The 18,085-nt window shown below is 40.4% G+C and overlaps 1 protein-coding gene across 4 annotated transcripts in view; it reads left to right on the forward strand.

The window, feature by feature from the left end:
• ttc37 (tetratricopeptide repeat domain 37) overlaps positions 1-18,085 on the forward strand; it is a 64,161-nt gene that overhangs the window by 44,116 nt on the left and 1,960 nt on the right. For all 4 annotated transcript variants that reach the window (XM_034170043.1, XM_034170040.1, XM_034170039.1 and 1 more), the window contains exons 38-40: positions 5,177-5,329; positions 11,174-11,304; positions 13,860-13,989. In XM_034170043.1, the coding sequence (XP_034025934.1) occupies positions 5,177-5,329; positions 11,174-11,304; positions 13,860-13,989 (414 nt within the window). The remainder of the gene's footprint in view (positions 1-5,176; positions 5,330-11,173; positions 11,305-13,859; positions 13,990-18,085) is intronic.

The raw sequence follows: 18,085 nt of genomic DNA on the forward strand, positions 1-18,085 counted from the left end.
GGACCAAATGGAGAGGTGGGGTGTGGCATGTGGGGTTTTTAAATGTACTCATGCTTAATCATATGTTTTTTTGTTTGTTTTTCCTCCTAAACCACATTTTTATTTCTATAGATTTCAATTTATTACTCAGAACTTGGTGAAGAGAGCTTCCTTGAAATGTTCGCTTGTCTTATCTGGGTTTTACTCCCTGGGTACCATCCTGTAACTGTTTTACTCCCAATGCATTCTTTGAGTGATCTTGGTTGTGCTTGCATAAAAAAAACATGTACGAGTATCTGATGAAAGGCACTTCTCTCCCTCTTCTTCATTTCTTTTTTTTCTTTAAACCTGTCTTATCATTAACTTTAAGACTCACTGGGCTCATGTATTTCCATGGCAGTGCTGTTCCAACTGTCATGTAGTTTGTCCCATGTGCAGAAGAAAGTGTGGTTCTCTCCCAAGTTAAAGGTCTGTTAAATAGACACTCACGACTACATTTACATGGATACCCATAATCCGACTATTGACTTTGTCCTGAGTAAGTCTATATTGAGATTATGGTGTTTACATGAGTTGTTTGTAGAATATTCATTCACAGTACTTTTACAGTTTAAGGATTCAAAGCAGGGAAAGAAACCATTTTCAGCATTCCAACTGAACTCAAAAGCAGAGGTAAATGCTGATTTAGGCAGCTGCTCAGTTGTGGTCCAGGAGATGATTTGAATGCAGTAACAGTGTTCAGATTGGTGAGAGAGAATGGAGACCTTCACAATGCCCTTGATGCACTATCAAACCCCTTCGGCTGCTCCCTTGTTTGCACTCTGGGTCGCCACAGCAAATCCAAGGTGGATTTGCATGTTGAATAAACACAAGTTTTACGGCAGATGCTCTTCCTGACACAACTCCACATGACATGGAGAAATGTGGCAGGGGTGAGATTCAAACCGGGAGCCTTCTGCACTGAAACCAAGTGCAATAACCACTTGGCCACCACCCCTGCCTCTGTGCACTGTCAAACATTTGATTTTATTTGCAGAAAACACGGCACCTGCACTTAGCCATACAACTGGAAAGGAGGGTCGTGGTTTAAAAAAACAAACTCCCCAAAAAAGCTTGTACAGTGACCATTTTGTTCCCTCTATGTAGTTGTTGTATGTGAATTGGAAGCAGATTTCCATTTTTGCACTTCTGTTCAATATGATCAGTGTGTCCCTGACCACCTCTGGAGGGGCTTTGGCCAAGCAGACCACAATCTGGCATCATCAGCATAGGTGTCAACCTGCCTCCAGAAAGGGCAAAGAGGGTCCAAGGTTTCTTTGTAACCACCAACTCCACCAGGTGATTTCATTGATGAATTCATCCCGTCTGTTGTTCATCAGTGAAATCACCTGGTGGTAGGGCTGCAGCTGTTGATTATTTTAGTAATGGAGTATTCTATTGATTATTTGAGTAATCGGATAAAAAGTACTTTTGCATTTTTAAACATCAATAGTCCAGGACTCTCTATGGCACAATGTCACTGCGCCAAAGTCTTGACATTTTGCTGAAATGGCGATGGGATGTGGCTTTCTGTTTTGTTTCGTTTTTTTCCCAACTTGTAAAGTGTAACCATTTTTGAGTTTTTTTTTTTTTTTTTTTTTTAAGGTTGGTGGGCTGGGTCTCTGCGTGATTTTTTTTATTATTATTATTATTATTATCCTTCCTTCTCTGCGATTCAGCAGATGCATTTCAGTTAGAGGTTGAACATACAAGTCTCGCAGTCATTTTTTTAATTGTTATTATTATTTTATTTAAGTTACAGTGTTTGTGAAGCGTTGTGTGTTGCCCAAAAAAGTGAAAATTTAAAAGCGAAACGCTCAGGGCGAGTCTGAGCAAAACACAGAAGAAAGAGTAGACTTTTTTTCTGAGGGGATCTTCTTTCAGAGACTGTTTGTCAGTGTGGCCAGGGACGGAGCTGTGACTCGCCCAGTGTAAGGTGAGCGCTGACACCTCACACCGGGCAGAGAGAGGCTGTGTGTTTTTTAAAAATAGACAAACACACTGCTTCACTTTACATGCGCAGTCTATTTCAGATGATCAGCGTGGACCGTCTTTCTCTTTAAAGGCTTTAGTTTACTCTGTGTGTCATGTTGGAAAGTGGTAGCTTTCAGCGCTAAATTGATTAGCTGTTAGATGGCCTGTGCGCATGCTCTAGTCTTCTTCTGTTTTTTTTTTTTCTGGGGACGTTACAGCACCATGCACAGGCCCGGCATATGTACTACGCTGTTAAACGCAGCTTCGAGGCACAGAATTTGCCTCAAACATTTTTTGCAATCAAATTATTCAAATTACTCGACTAACCGTTTCAGCCCTACCTGGTGGAGTTGGTGGTTACAAAGAAACCTGCACCCTCTTTGCCCTTTCAGGAGTCAGGTTCACACCTGTGGTTCAGAAATTTTTTTTATTTTTTGTTATTTTATTTATTTATTTATTTATTGCATTCAGTTTCTTGTGGTGAACAAGCTGTTCACCAAAAACATTCTTTAATACCAGGTATAAATAGCGCTGGGCAATATGGCGGGAAAAATTATGATTTATTTTTTTCATATCAGTCAATATCAATATTATATCAAATCAAATCAATTTTATTTATATAGCGCCAAATCACAACAAACAGTCGCCCCAAGGCCCTTTATATTGTAAGGCAAAAGCCATACAATAATTACAGAAAAACCCCAACGGTCAAAACAACCCCCTATGAGCAAGCACTTGGCGACAGTGGGAAGGAAAACTCCCTTTTAACAGGAAGAAACCTCCAGCAGAACCAGGCTTACGGAGGGGCAGTCTTCTGCTGGGACTGGTTGGGGCTGAGGGGAGAGAATTAGGGAAAAGACATGCTGTGGAAGAGAGCAGAGATCAATCACTAATGATTAAATGCAGAGTGGTGCATACAGAGCAAAAAGAGGTGAATAAAAAGAAACACTGGGTGCATCATGGGAAACCCCCCAGCAGTCTAAGTCTATAACAGCATAACTAAGGGATGGTTCAGGGTCACCTGATCCAGCCCTAACTATAAGCTTTTTCAAAAAGGAAAGTTTTAAGCTTAATCTTAAAAGTAGAGAGGGTGTCTGTCTCCCTAATCTGAATTGGGAGGTGGTTCCACAGGAGAGGAGCCTGAAAGCTGAAGGCTCTGCCTCCCATTCTACTCTTACAAACCCTAGGAACTACAAGTAAGCCTGCAGTCTGAGAGTGAAGCGTTCTATTGGGGTGATATGGTACCACGAGGTCCCTAAGATAAGATGGGACCTGATTATTCAAAACCTTATAAGTAAGAAGAAGAATTTTAAATTCTATTCTGGAATTAACAGGGAGCCAATGAAGAGAAGCCAGTATGGGTGAAATATGCTCTCTCCTTCTATATATGGCTACAATAGTACGAGATGAGATTTTAATGAGATTTTCCCCATCTCAAACTGTTACCATGACAACTGGTCTGCATCACGTATCAGATTTGCGATTTTGTTTACAATTGTCTGTTTACAATTTTCAGGCCGCGCAATTTGATATTTTCCCTCATTAAACAAGGAATTTAAAAGCTAACTAAAACAAAAAGTGAATAAAGAAATTATGAGCGACGAAGAGGACCATTCTCTGAGCGAATTTTTTGTGGACAAGCGAAATGAAAACCAACAAGATGAAAACACAGCTTCTAACAGTCAAGAACAGATTGAAAACTGTTACAAACCAGAAAGCTAAAAACATGATTAGAAAAACCAAGTCGGACATGAACATACTCCATAAACATCTATTAAATTTTGTTGATGCAGCTAAAAAGCAGCCATATAATAAGCGATTTATTAACCTCACTTGCTCAGTTTGTAATCCTTTAATATCACACTATAAATCAAAACACAATTTGTGTAAAGGTTCCTTTGAGATGTGAAGATATAAGGTTAATTTTGGTCTAAAAATGTTTTTAATTTTCTGTCAGAAGTCAGATGTTATACAACTGCATAAACACATACCTCTATTATATAATATACAAAACTCTTAGAATGACATTGTCTATTAACAAACGCAAACTATTTATGGTAACAATCATTAATTAGTAAAAAATACTATTAATAGTACAAAATTATAATAATTTCCATTAATTATGCAAGAAAGAAACTTCATTAAGTTATCCATGCACATATGGCACCTGCACTTAATTTAAAATCTTCACATGTTAGAGGAGAACGTAAAATGTACAACTAAATTATTTGATCAACTAGAAATAAATAGGTAATACAAAATAAAAAAATTATCTAAATTCTGTTCAATCACAACCTTTCAGTTTTACAGCAAAACACACTGAATGTCTTAAGGCCCAGTCACACGGCACACAACGATTCCTGAAGGAAGGGAAAAAAGTAAAAAATAGTCACAATTTGTTGAGAAAAGGTGGACGAAAGAGCTTTGTCACCGAATAGCCTCTCATAACGCCTGAGTCCTGAAGAAACTGCAAATAGAAGCTGTGGAGATCTGTGCGCACGTCAGTGGGACCACCTGCTTTGGTTCCTCATTCAGAACAAAAGTGGGATCATCTTCTTCATCATCAGAATCCACACTGTCTGTCAACACGCTGCGCGCTCCGTCTTGCTCCAATTAAAAAAAAAAAAAAAACTGGTGTACCGTGGTCACTGCTGCATCACTGTATTATGTTACTAAGCCATATATATATATATATATATATATAATATATATATATATATATATATATATATATAAATATATATATATATATATATATATATATATATATTGATATTAACATGTGCTGCTGCTGCTACACTCTGTACATCAACCAAACTGAATGTAATTTCAGCCACATGATTGGTTTAACAAGGTGCTATTCTCATTGTCATTGGCCGTTCATGTTGTCTGTCAAAAATATGAGTGGACTTAGTTCTATCAATGTTCTATCAACCATGTCTTGTGTTTTTATTGAGTTATTTCACCATAACTATCTTTATCGTTTTATCACGCAGCCATAGGACCACATGATTAACTTCACTGAGTACTGACTTAATCAAGAGCTGGTGCGCCCAGCGTCATTTCTTCTATTTCTTCTGTGCTCGTTTTGCCTGTGTTATTTTCACCTGTTCTTCCGTAATGCTGCTGTTATTCCTGCTCTTTTCTTATCCCACCTCTCTCCTTCTTTCTCTTCATCTCTCAGTGGCTGGCTGAGGTGTATCGTAGCCAGTGCATGCTGGTCCAGGCAGTCATGGTTTACAGACAGAGTCTGAAGCTTGCTCTCCAGCTGGGCCTGCAGAGCAGTCAGGTCACCACCCTGCTCCGACTGGCCCTGCTGACCCTCAGACCCTGCATGGTGAGTTAATGTGCAGAAGTCAGCAAAGCATCACTTTTGAGGAATGTTTTTGTTCTTTAAGCTGCCACAGCACAACTATGACTGCCCATCTTTCCTGTAATATCATAAACACAATCAGTGACATTCCTCAGAGTGTCATGTGATGTTACTCAAGATTAAAATTCATTCCTTGTTTATTGATAATAACCTTGCTTTTTCCCCCATGCAGTAATTTTTAATGATGAGAATTTGTATGCTTTTAAATTCACAACGTGACACAGTTGCGACATGCAAATGATAACACACACACACATACGAGTGTGCATGAGTGCCATTGTGTTATTTTAAGGTGGAGAGTGAGAGGCAGCTTTTCTCTGACAGGAAATATGTGGAGGAAATGAAAGACGGGTGATCCACACCTAAAGCTGCCTGGAGAAACAAAGAGAACAAAGATCTGCCTTCCTTACTGAACTAAGATTAGGGTTTCATGCCACAGTTCACAACCACTCCAGATACTTCTTTTTGTTTGAGACTTTGATGACTGTATTAAGTGTACACTCAAGGCCATATATTTACAGTAGTGTTCAGAATAATAGTAGCGCTATGTGACTAAAAAGATTAATCCGGGTTTTGAGTATACGAGGTCTGTTAGAAAAGTATCCGACCTTTTTATTTTTTGCAAAAACCATATGGATTTGAATCACGTGTGATTGCATCAGCCAAGCTTGAACCTTCGTGCGCATGAGTGAGTTTTTTCACGCCTGTCGGTTGCGTCATTCGCCTGTGAGCAGGCTTTGTGTGAGCAGTGGTCCACCCCTCTCATCGGATTTTTATTGCGAACAAATGTCTGAACGATTTGGAGCTTTGCTGCATCAAATTTTTCCAGAAACTGTGAGAGACCTCCAGTGTTGGTCTCACAGGATGGCTTTCAGGTGGCATTCAGACGGCTTTCGGTGGCTTTTCAGTCGTGTGACTATCTGAGAAATTGTGCATGAGCTGGACATGCCAGAACATGTCCTGTGAGGCTTCATCACGGCGTTGCTTTGCGCCATGCGGCTCCACCGCGACGTGTGGAATTCCTCCGCTCCTCTTTCCATGACAAAAACTCCTGTAACAGTGAAATGTGCCGTTCATGCTGTGTTGATCCGGGACGTCGTCTGACTTTTACAGGAATTGCGAAAGACGTGGACATCTGCACTTTTTCGGCACATTGAGACAGACGTGCGGAGGAATTCCGCGCATCGCGGTGGAGCCGCATGGCGCAAAGCAACGCCATGATGAAGCCTCACAGGACATGTTCTGGCATGTCCAGCTCATGCACAATTTCTCGGGTAGTCACACGACTGAAAAGCCACCGAAAGCCGTCTGAAAGCCATCTGAAAGCCGTCCTGTGAGACCAACACGGAGGTGCTTTTGTCCCGCGCCATGAGCGGCACGGTGGCGCATCCCTCCGCTTCTCTTTCCATGAAAAAAACTCCTGTAACAGTGGAATGTGCCGAAAAAGTCTTGATGTCCACGTCTTCTGCCATTTTTGTGGAAGTCAGACGACGTCCCGGATCAACAAAGCCTTCACGTTGGAAATGATCTGGTTGTTTCAGCGGGGTGTCAGCCTGTCGATCGGCGCTCGGAGTGCGCCGCACTCTCAGACGCTGTGGGCGGTCTTTAAACCGGCTGGAGCACTCCTTAATCTGTGTAATCCCCATAAAATCGTCCCTGAAAGCCATCTGAATTTTCCGAATGGCGTCCACCTGGAGGTCTCTCACAGTTTCTGGAAAAATTTGATGCAGCAAAGCTCCAAATCGTTCAGACATTTATTCGCAATAAAAATCCGACGAGAGGGGTGGACCACTGCTCACACAAAGCCTGCTCACAGGTGAATGACGCACCCGACAGGCGTGAAAAAACTCACGCATGCGCACGAAGGTTCAAGCTTGGCTGATGCAATCACACGTGATTCAAATCCATATGGTTTTTGAAAAAAATTAAAATGTCGTATACTTTTCTAACAGACCTCGTATTTCTTATTGTTACATGGGAAACAAGGTACCAGTAGATTCAGTAGATTCTCACAAATCCAACAAGGCCAAGCATTCATAATATGCACACTCTTAAGGCTATGAAATTGGGCCATTAGTAAAAAAAAAAAAAAGTAGAAAAGGTGGTGTTCACAATAATAGTAGTTCGTCAATTTTGTGGAACAAACAGGTGTGAATCAGGTGTCCCCTATTTAAGGATGAAGCCAGCACCTGTTGAACATGCTTTTCTCTTTGAAATAAGAAATATACTCAAAACCTAGATTAATCTTTTTAGTCACATAGCACTACTATTATTCTGAACACTACTGTACATCCACCATGGTTAAAAACTTCAAACTCAATCTTCCCTGATTACACATTCTATTTTATTGAATAATATTTGTGAGAAGTCAGTCAGGATGCCTGCTTTATTTCAGTACACAGTAATTGAAAATGAATAATTAGAAGCCATCTGATTTACAGTGTGTCAGCAGTTTATACGTCAGGATGAATGCCTCTTTCAACATTATGGAAGATTTCAGAAGATTCCTGAAAATGATACAGTGTTAAAAGGTCAAACCTGATAGATCTTCTAAGACTCTATGTATCACCTGTATCAAAGGTCAGGTGGACAAAGAGCTTTCTCATGTTGTGAACCTGTTTTATCATCTATGAATAATAATATACAAATGTCACTCAGTTGGATCAGGTAATCATATGAGACTGACTATTTAAATTTCTGTGTTTGGCCAGTGTGCTGTTGTTCATGGACATGCTATTTTTAATTGTAAAAGCATTATGAAATGTGTAATTTGCACCCGAAAGTATTATGTAAGGTTTATTATTCATTCTTTCCACTGGTCCGGGGAGTGGTGAGAATCAGTGTTGCCACAGTATCTTTGAAAAGTCACTTTTTACAGTTACTTCATTATTAGCTGCGGACAACTTGTCGGCAGCTGCTGAATGTCACTAATAAAGTAACCAGTAATCTAACTTGGTCATTTTTAAGACTGAGTACTCAGAAAAGTAACTATGAGTTATTTTGACGATTACTTTGCTGATTGCTCAATCTTAAGAGTAACCAAGTTAGATTACTAGTTACCTTATTAGTTACAAGTTGTTGACAGCTCCTAATAAAGTAACTGCATAAAGCTGCTAATAAAGTAACTGCATAAAGTAACTGATGAAGTAATTTTTCAAAGTAATTGTGGCAACACTGGTGAGAATAGGCCAGCCAGGTCATCCCACGTTTCCCTGTCCTTGATCCTCCAACTCTTCCCGAGGTGCTCCCACCCAGCTGAAAAATATAATTCCTCCAGCATGTCCTGGGCCTTTTCAGAGGGTCTCCTCTCAGTTGGATGTGCCTGGAAGACCTACCTTGGGAAACAACTGGAGGCATCCTCATCAGATGCTCAGTCCACCTCAGCTGACTCCTGTCAGTGTGAAGAAGTGGCAGCTCTACTCCGGGTTCCTCCTGAGTATTTGAGCTTCTCACCTTGTCCCTGAGTGTAAGACCAGATACTCGATGGAGGAACCTTATTTCCGCTGATTATATCCGCGATCTTGTTCTTTCGGTTATTACACAAAGTTCATGACCTTAAGTGAGGATAGGAGCTGAAATCGAATGGTACTTTGAGACTCGCCTTCTGGCTCAGCTCCTTCTTCACCATGACAGTCTGGTACAGCATCACTAAAACATCAGATGTCACCCCAATCTGCCTGTCAATCTCATGCTCCAACTTATATCCACTCGTAAACAAGACCCCGAGATACTTAAGTTCCTCCTCTTAGGGCAGTAACTCTCACCTGACTCGGGGAACAATCCATCCTTTTCTGACTGAGGACCATGGTTTTAAATTTAGATGTGCTGATTCTCATTCCAGTTCTTACACACTCGGCCTCAGACCTGTCCAGTGCACAGTGGAAGTCATTGCCTAATGAAGCCAACAGAACCATATGTATTGAGAGTCTCACCTTCGGGTCAGCTCTTTTTTTTTGTCACAGTGTCCACAGGACTTCACATGCAGCCCCAGTTAGAGATTTCATTTAGAATCATTATTGTTATTATTAGTACCAGAAATACTCATTGGTTAAAGTCCATGATGCAAAAGATTTTAAAAAATGAGTGCAGTGTCCATATTTTATTAGTCAGAGAATGAACTGATTGAAAAAGATTGTAAATTCTGGTCATGGGTGCCATCATTTTTTGGTGGGAAAACAATGGTTCTTGTCATAATTGTGAATGTAATATTGCTCAACCAAGGTGAAGGAGTGGAAACAACTTCAATCAAAATACATGTAAGATAAAAGCCAGTGATATAATTTAAACAGGCATTGTCTTTCAGACATCGTTATGTTCACTAAGCTCATGTGTTGTTGCTGAGCTGAGAGCTGCCGTCGGTCAGAGGCTGCTGCTGTGGAGCCCTGTCTTTTTTTAAGCAAATATCTGTAGTAATTTTGCTTGTTGTGTGGTGAAATATGCATGCTGCAGTATTTGCATCAAGTGAGATTATTACTCACTCATTCACTCGTTCATTTTCAACTGCTTTTCCAATTAAGGACCATGAGCAAGTGAGATTATCTTGTGATTTAATTTTGGATGCTAACGGCCTTCACATTTTTATTAGCTATAAGAAAATGTGTCATTTTTTTTCTGTGCCCTAACCAAAACAAATGGTTATAAGAACCACTGCTCAGCCCCCAAAAATATGATTTAATAAAAACCCAGAATAAGGTTTAACTGTAAGATGAGCAACTATCAGTAACTTGATGATATTCGCTCCAGTTAATTGATGATTACTGAGGAATGAGGGTCATAATTTATAGTGGTAACACCAAAGCAAAACCATTATGTGACCCACCACTCAATCCCCAAAAATATGTTTTAATAAACACCCAAATTGAGGTTAGCCTGTTTGCTGAACTTCTTCTCCTTATCCTGTATGGGATTGCAGTAGTAGAAGAATAAGCAGCGCATCATACACTTCCCTATTCCCGTTCAAGTCCTTTAACTTTTTCTGGGTGATCCCCTGGTGTTCCCAAGCCATCTGGGAAATATAATCTCTCCAGCATGTCCTGGGTCTTCCCCAGGGCCTCGTACCAGTTGGGCGTGCCTGGAAGACCTCCCTGGGGAGGTCTTCTGGTGAGGATGCCCCCTGGAAGACCTCAGGGGGCATCCTCACCAGATGCCTGTACTATCTCAGCTGGCTTCTTTCGATGAGAAGGATCAGAGCTGCACTCAGAGTCCCTCCTGGATAGTCAAGCTTCTCACCCAGAGTGTAAGCCCAGATCCCAGACAGAGGAATGTCATTTCTGCACCTTGTATCGGCAGTGTTGTTTTTTCTGTCAACTATATGATCACAGTTGAGAATAGGAGCATAAATCTGGAATCTCGCCTTCTGGCTCAGCTCTCTATTCATCATGACGGTCCAGTACAGCATCTGTAAAACATCAGACTTTTATTATTAATATTATTACCTCCTGTAAGTATTATTTTGAAGCATCTTTAAATGGAAATAAAGGTGACATTGTATTTGACACACACATCGTTTGATAAAATGGAATATGTGTACTAGAGGGAAACTGAGTTTAAAGTTTTTAGCTGTGGTGTATGTACATAAATTCACATCCACAACTGTGGAGACTTCAGACTGTGGATGCTGTTATTCCAACAATATCGATTGAAAATAATTACATGAGTGTTGGTCTTAAATAAGAATACGAGAGCATGGAACTTGGTGTAATGTGTAATTCTTGTGTTTAATAGCAGCTTTGGTATCGAGTTGTTATGGACACCACAGCCTTCCTTAGCCTGTTTTGTGTCAAACACAGCATTGTTTTGACCTCTCAGGCAGGTGTCTCAGTAAATGATTGGAAGGACCTGGTCCAAGAAGCCACCACTGAAGTGCTGAAGCTGGAGTCATCCCCTGTAGCTCTTCTCTTCCAGGCTCTGTTTCAATATGCAACAAAGATGGGTGCCAGGTCAGTGCTGTTCTGTCAAAACTTGCTTTAGTACATTTTCAAAAGCAAACACCACCTGTTACTCTGGGGATCCTTACAAAGTCTTAAAATTCATTGAATTTGCTAATCTAAAAAAAGGCCTTAATTGGTATTAAAATGCCTGAAATCAAATCTTTCAGAAGACTCACTCATCTTCAAATACTTACTCCAGTTAAGGGTCACGGGGAACTGGAGCCTATCCCAGCAGTCATAGGGTGTGAGGCAGGCCAAAAGTCATTAAAAAGTCTTAAACCTATCTTGCCTTAAGCTTTGGGAGTCCTGACAGCAGGTCTACAACTATTATTAAATCGGACAGTCTAAAGTGATTAAGCACATTTTCCCTAAAAATGCTCAAGACTCAGAATTGACTTATTTCAAACTGTGGAGCAATTTAAGAAGCAAAGGTGGGATAACTTACTACCTCACAGGCAAGAATCCTTATCTAGAGGCCGTTTATCATTGTTTATCTAAGAACACACATCATGGACTTAAGAGAGTTAAGTGCAGCGCGAGTATTGATTTTTATGTTTGTATTCATCAATGCTCAACAGTAAAATATCTACTCAGCCAATCATGTGGCAGAAAAGCATGTACTCCTGTAGAAATGGTCAAGCGGATCGCTCATATTTAAACTGAGCATCAGAATGGGGAGGATAGGTCATTCAAGTGACTTTGAACTTGGGCTGTGCGATATGACAGCATGTATCACATGAGGATAGAAAAAATGCCTGCTGTTCCATAATAGGCTCCATCATTTTTTCATGGTGTAGGATTTTTGCCCAGTGTGATAAAAGCAATTTTGTGCGATTGTTACTTCAGCAGCTTTTTCAGGTGGTTTGAGCCCCAACAAGCAGCCAGCTAAAATACCCTCGTCATGGCACCATCTCACTAATAACTGCAATTAAAAGGTGAGGTGCCAAAGATGTCGTTTTTGTGCACGGGTTGTTGAAGTGCAAATGCTGACATTGACTTTCTCATACTCAAGGAGGTTCTGGTAGACACATAGATCAACACATGAGGCATCAACAGCTGAAGAGCAAGTTATTTCCATACACTGTAGATCAAGCAGATAAACATGACAAACTCATGCAGGTTTTTCTGCTATGCTCTAGTTGTAACTGTACTTGTTGGCAGTAACATGATCTCTTTAAGAAGGACCATCTTGGTTGAGTATATCAGCTTTGCCATCCACCTGGCCTTGTGAACATCACCAGGGCGGTGAAATCAAAATTTCCTGGCAGCACCATCAAGGATGAGCAAACGCAGTTCAGTGAACTCCTTATAATATTCACATTGGTGTTGTATTACTGCCAAATCAATAGAAACAGTTTTGTCTCTCCAGTCATTAATCATCGCCTGCACATCATTGGAAGTTATTCCAGTGATGGATCAAAGAAACTAAGAACCTCAGTAGAGCTGTGTGGAGTAAATGTATAGTTCTTTCGGAAGTGGTTGAACACAGTCAGTTCAGGGGATCTGGATGTCTCTGTCTTCATTTCATTGAGGACTTGTGCTAGAATTACCTCACCAACATGATGATGACAAGCTGACCAGAGTAAAGTGCGACCTATTTGTTGCTGCAGACTCACACAAGTAACACGTCCAGTATTACTAGCTGTAGCATCATAGATTAGGTTTAGAGTAGAGTCTGCACAACAAGGTTGGCAGTCTTGATTCAGTAATGTCAGCATCACCAGCATCGTCACCTTTAATCCTGATCCCATATACAGCAGCAGACTGAGTTTTGGCAGCAGATTTTAGTAGTTCACAACTGATGATCTGCTGGGTTGTTCACACACAACCATCTCTGGAGTCAACAGAGATTATAGTCCAAAAATCCAGTGAGCTTTGATTCTCTTAAAGAAAATTCTTTTATTGTCAGAGGTCACAGAAGAATGTTTTGAGCTGATTAGAAAGGCAACAGTAATCCACAATAACTACCAAGGTCTTCTGAATATCATCTCTAAACACACAACATGTCAAACCTTGAAGCGGGTGGATGACAACAGAAGAAGATCACACCTGGTGCCACTCCTGGCAGCTAAGAACAAGAAACTGAAGCTGCAGTGGGCACAAACTCACAACACTGGACAATGAAACATTAAAAAACTGATTACGGTCCTGTTGTGACAGTCAGGTTATGGAGTCAAAGTTAAGCTTAAATGTAAAAGTTTCAGGCTGATGATGTAATGTTGTGACAACTGTGCAGCGCTGTCATGTCAATATGGACCAAAATCGGAGGAATGTTTTAAGCACATTGGTCACTGCTATAAAGACTTAAAGCAGTTCTGAAAGCAAAAGAAGGACTGACAGGGTACCTAATGAAATGGCCAGTGTGTTTACTTTCAGTATTGGCAGAAACCAAGCACACCAGCTGTGCTTTCTGTCTAGTTTTGTAGCATACTCATTTACAATACCACTTTTTTTTTTTTTTGCCAGAAACATGTTTTAACCCGTTTTTGCCCAGATTTATTTTTTTGTGGAAAAAGTTGCATTTTGGCTCAATGATTTACATTTGCCTTCTTGTGCATCTGCAGGGAAACCAGGCGGTTGTTGGAGAGGCTTGTATATGTCACGGCTCAGGACATCCCAGTGACAGCAGTGCAGGTGGCCAGCTGGTACCTGCTGAGACACTTGCATGCAAAAAATGACCAGGAGCTCACAGATGTGAGTTACCTCATACCTACTGTGGTTTTGTTTGTTTTTTTTTTAGACATGTGATTCCACTTAGCTCATTGCACTGCTCACACTGTGGACTTGAGGTGCAACTAACTGATTATTTTCACAGCTGATTAATCAGCAATTATTTGATGAATTGATTAGTTTTGGGGATTACAAAATATCAGAAAATTATGAAAAATGTGGCTCAATGTTTTCCAGAGCCCAAGATGATTCCTTCACATCTTTTGTCCACAACCCAGAAATATAAATACTGTTTTACTCTCAGGTTTGAGTAAAGAAGCTACTTAAATAAACAAGAAGGTATTCATATTTAAGAAGCTGAAATCACACAGTTTGGTTTTTTAGTGACATAGAATGTTTAATCAATTATTATAATAGATGCAGATTAACTTAATACTCTGTTAATAATCTAATTTATTGTTGTCAGCGATGCTGTGTACACATTGCCAGTTTTCTCATTATCTTGTGTATAATATTGAACATCACATTGAAATTACTGTGACAGTATACAAATAATGAATGTTTATGAGTTGAATGGTACGAATATTTCATGAGGTGAAAGCTAGAACTTACCATTCAGCGAGGCAAAGCAGAGTTGAATGGTAAGTTCCAGCTTTCACCGAATTAAATATTCATTCCATTGAAAGAATGTAAAACATTCATTATTTGTTTTATATAATGGCTAAAATAGATCCTTGTCATTTGATATTTTATTAATTTATAAACAACAGTGACTTACATTTTGGTGTTCCACTACTGCTAAAGTCCAAATTGTGACATTTTGTCCAGTGATGCTGTGCACTGACTTCAGACTTCCATAAAAAAAAAAAGACTGTGTAGTTCCTCAGTCCAGCCAAAAATCACGGCAGCTTTTCATCTGAACAGTTCTTCGTGCATCCAGGCGATTTACAGTGGAGTGGATTTTGTGTGTGTGTGTGTGTGTGTGTGTGTGTGTGTGTGTGTGTGTTACAAGAGTTAGCAGCGTCAGTTAACTCGTTGCCCCCCATGGGCGCACACACACACGCAACCGGGTCGGCGCTTGTGTGCGTGTGTACTACCAAAACAAGACTGTGTACATCCTCAGTGCAGCAAAAAAAAAAATCAGGTCAGAAATGAGTCCAGCTTTTCATTCTTTCCTCCTGCTAATAGCCTCCAGACAACGCAGTGGATTTGTTTTGTGGGTGTGTGTGTTACAAGAATTAGCAGCCTCAGTTAGCTCAATCAAATCATGTCTCGGTAGAGTCGTTGTCCACCATGCGCGCGTGCATGCAACCGGGTCGGCGCTTGTGCGCGTGTACTACCAAAAAATAAAGACTGTGTACATATGAAGCCCACCTAGGGATGTGGTGGTTAATTTTTATTTTTCGCCCCAGATTATTGCATTCCTTCACAATGCCTTTTGTGTTCCCTCGCAATATTATTGCGTTCCCTTGCAAAGGGAACACAGTGAGTGGAATCAGATGAGGGGAGACTGAACGCATATACACGCACACACAGACAGACAGACAGACAACAACAGAATTCAGGAGAGAATGGAATCCTGTGAGATCAGGGAGTAAGTTGCTACAACTTGCACAACTGTAAGACTCTGTATGAAATATAGTTTATTTATAGAACAGCATCTGGCATGCATAACTCGGCAGCCATGCAGGCTTCCAGAGCCTCGGAGTTCCCCCCAAATAAAGCGCATGGCATCTTCTAGTGCATCATATCTCCTCTTTAAAATACACTTCGGTCTTCATGCACATAATCACATTGTGTCTCACAGACAAAGCCTCCAGTATGTTATTGTATGTGAGCCCCAGGTTAAAGTAAAACTTAATCAAGTTCTGGTTATCCATTCGTTCCCTCACAATAATTTTGAGTCCATATTTCCAGCCTGGTGACATAGGTTCATTGAATCGTTTGGCTGGATTGCACAGCAATAATCTGGGCCAAAAAAAATTTAACCACCATGTCCCTGGGCAGGCTCCGTATGTACATCCTCAGTGCAGCAAAAAAAATTACATCAGAAATTAATCCAGCTTTTCATTCCAACTTCCTGCCAAAAGCCTCCAGACAGCACAGTGGATTTACTTTGTGCGTGCATGCACGCGCGTTGTGTGGGTGTGCGTGCATGTGTGTGCACGAGCACGTTTGGGCGCATGTGCACGAGGACATGCGCACGTGCGTGTGTGTGCGCGCGCGCGCACGTGTGCAGAGTGCAATGGTACCAAACGTATGGAACCAAATTTGCACTCTAAATAGAACCAAACTGTGCTCTAAATGCAATGCAACACAAATGGGATGAATTAATCCATGTCATGTGACATACAAAGCACCAATCAAATGACAAGGATCCACTTAGCCGTTATATAACATATGAATAATGAATCACACTTTTTCATATGGAATCTGTGCAGCTGATATATATGGTCATGTGACTATGATCTGCCATCTTGGCTCAATACGAATGTTTGGTTACAGTTGTCATGATAAGCCTTATTTACACGTTCTGGCTTGATGACCACTTGATGGTTTTATGTGCAGGATATGACTGCAGCCATCAGTAGAAGTGGACAGTGAAGGGTGTTTTGTTCTATAGATTTCCATTAAACAAAATAACTGATTGGCAGCAATGAAGTGATTAAACTAAGTTTCATCTTTACATAGTAGGAAAGGTTGTAATATATACCATTTATGCTAATGACCAATCAGTTGTTCTCAGTTTTTGGTTGAACAGAAACATGCTTGAAATGGGGCACATTTCTGCTTTATTTTGGCAACTGTACAGAATTCAACTCCTGTGATCATAGAGGAATGTGTGTACAGTCTTCTGGTCACAGGTTCTTAGGGTGGTCTCCCATTGCTGATTTGTGATGCCCAACTGTCTATTATTGGTGCAAAAAAATAATTGGATACCCAATCATGACTTGACTTTGGAGGTAAGCGCTGATGAAAGTGAGATCTGGAAATTTGTGAACATGTGTTTAAAAAAAAAAAAAAAAAAAAGTGACAATGGAATACACACTGTGATCCAAAATGGTGAAGAGTCGGCTGTAATTTGTTCAGAGTATAGGCGATATTTAGGAAAAGTAGGCAACTGTGGACCAGTGGGTATAGCATGCAATAATCAGGACCTACGGTTATGAGCAGAAGCTTCCATCTGATTCCCTTCTGCAACATAAATCCCATGAAAAGCATGTTATACTTTCCAACATTAGACCGTTTTGAGATGTAAACAGATAAATTTTAGCTTTGTGGAAAAGTGTGGGAATAATGGTGGAGTACTATTATGCACTCATGTAATGGGACTCGTCCATTCTTGGGCTTATTCGACACTAGGGTCGAGCCGGATACTCATTTCAGACAAGTGCCCTCCCTACACAGACTCTCTGCAGCCTCTCGCACACACACAGACAGGATCTCTCTCTTTGCTTGGCTTGATTCTACTTCACATTGTTCTCTCAGTACTCCTTAAGTTTTCTTTAGCTCGCCTCTTTTTCAGTTTGTATGATATTTGAAGTTACTTGGTGAACTTCTTTCGTATCATAAACGGTGCTTTTGACAAGACAGAGCTGAAAACAGCTCATGTCGCGTCAGTCACTGCCTCCACTCCGGTCGGGTTTTTTATTTTTTAACCGTTTGTTTGCTCTTCAATTTGTTGGTGATATAAAGTCAGTTGGAAAACTTTGCTCCTACTGAACGTGGTGCTTTTGAGAAGAATACAGTGAACAAGGCTGACATATTTCCCTGTTTGCCATCACTGGATGTTTGCATGAATCACCAAGTTCACACAGATTATTAAAAAATAAACAGTCTTACAGACCACTTACACACATACACACAAAGTAGCCTATATTAATATTTTATTGAATATGGCTGCATGCAGTATCTGACACTTTCTCACTGCAATTCATAAAAATAAATTGGTCAGTCTCACACACACATGCACACACAGACAGACAGTCATCCACACACACACACACACACCTTAATCAATGTTGTTTAACTTTGTGTGGAAAAAAAAATGCCAAGAACTTTAGGTAGTAAAAATAAATAATTGAAAAAAAATCACAGTTTGATCATAAAATTAAAAAAA

Source organism: Thalassophryne amazonica, chromosome 5 (genome assembly GCF_902500255.1).
Source record: "Thalassophryne amazonica chromosome 5, fThaAma1.1, whole genome shotgun sequence".
Taxonomy (NCBI): domain Eukaryota; kingdom Metazoa; phylum Chordata; class Actinopteri; order Batrachoidiformes; family Batrachoididae; genus Thalassophryne; species Thalassophryne amazonica.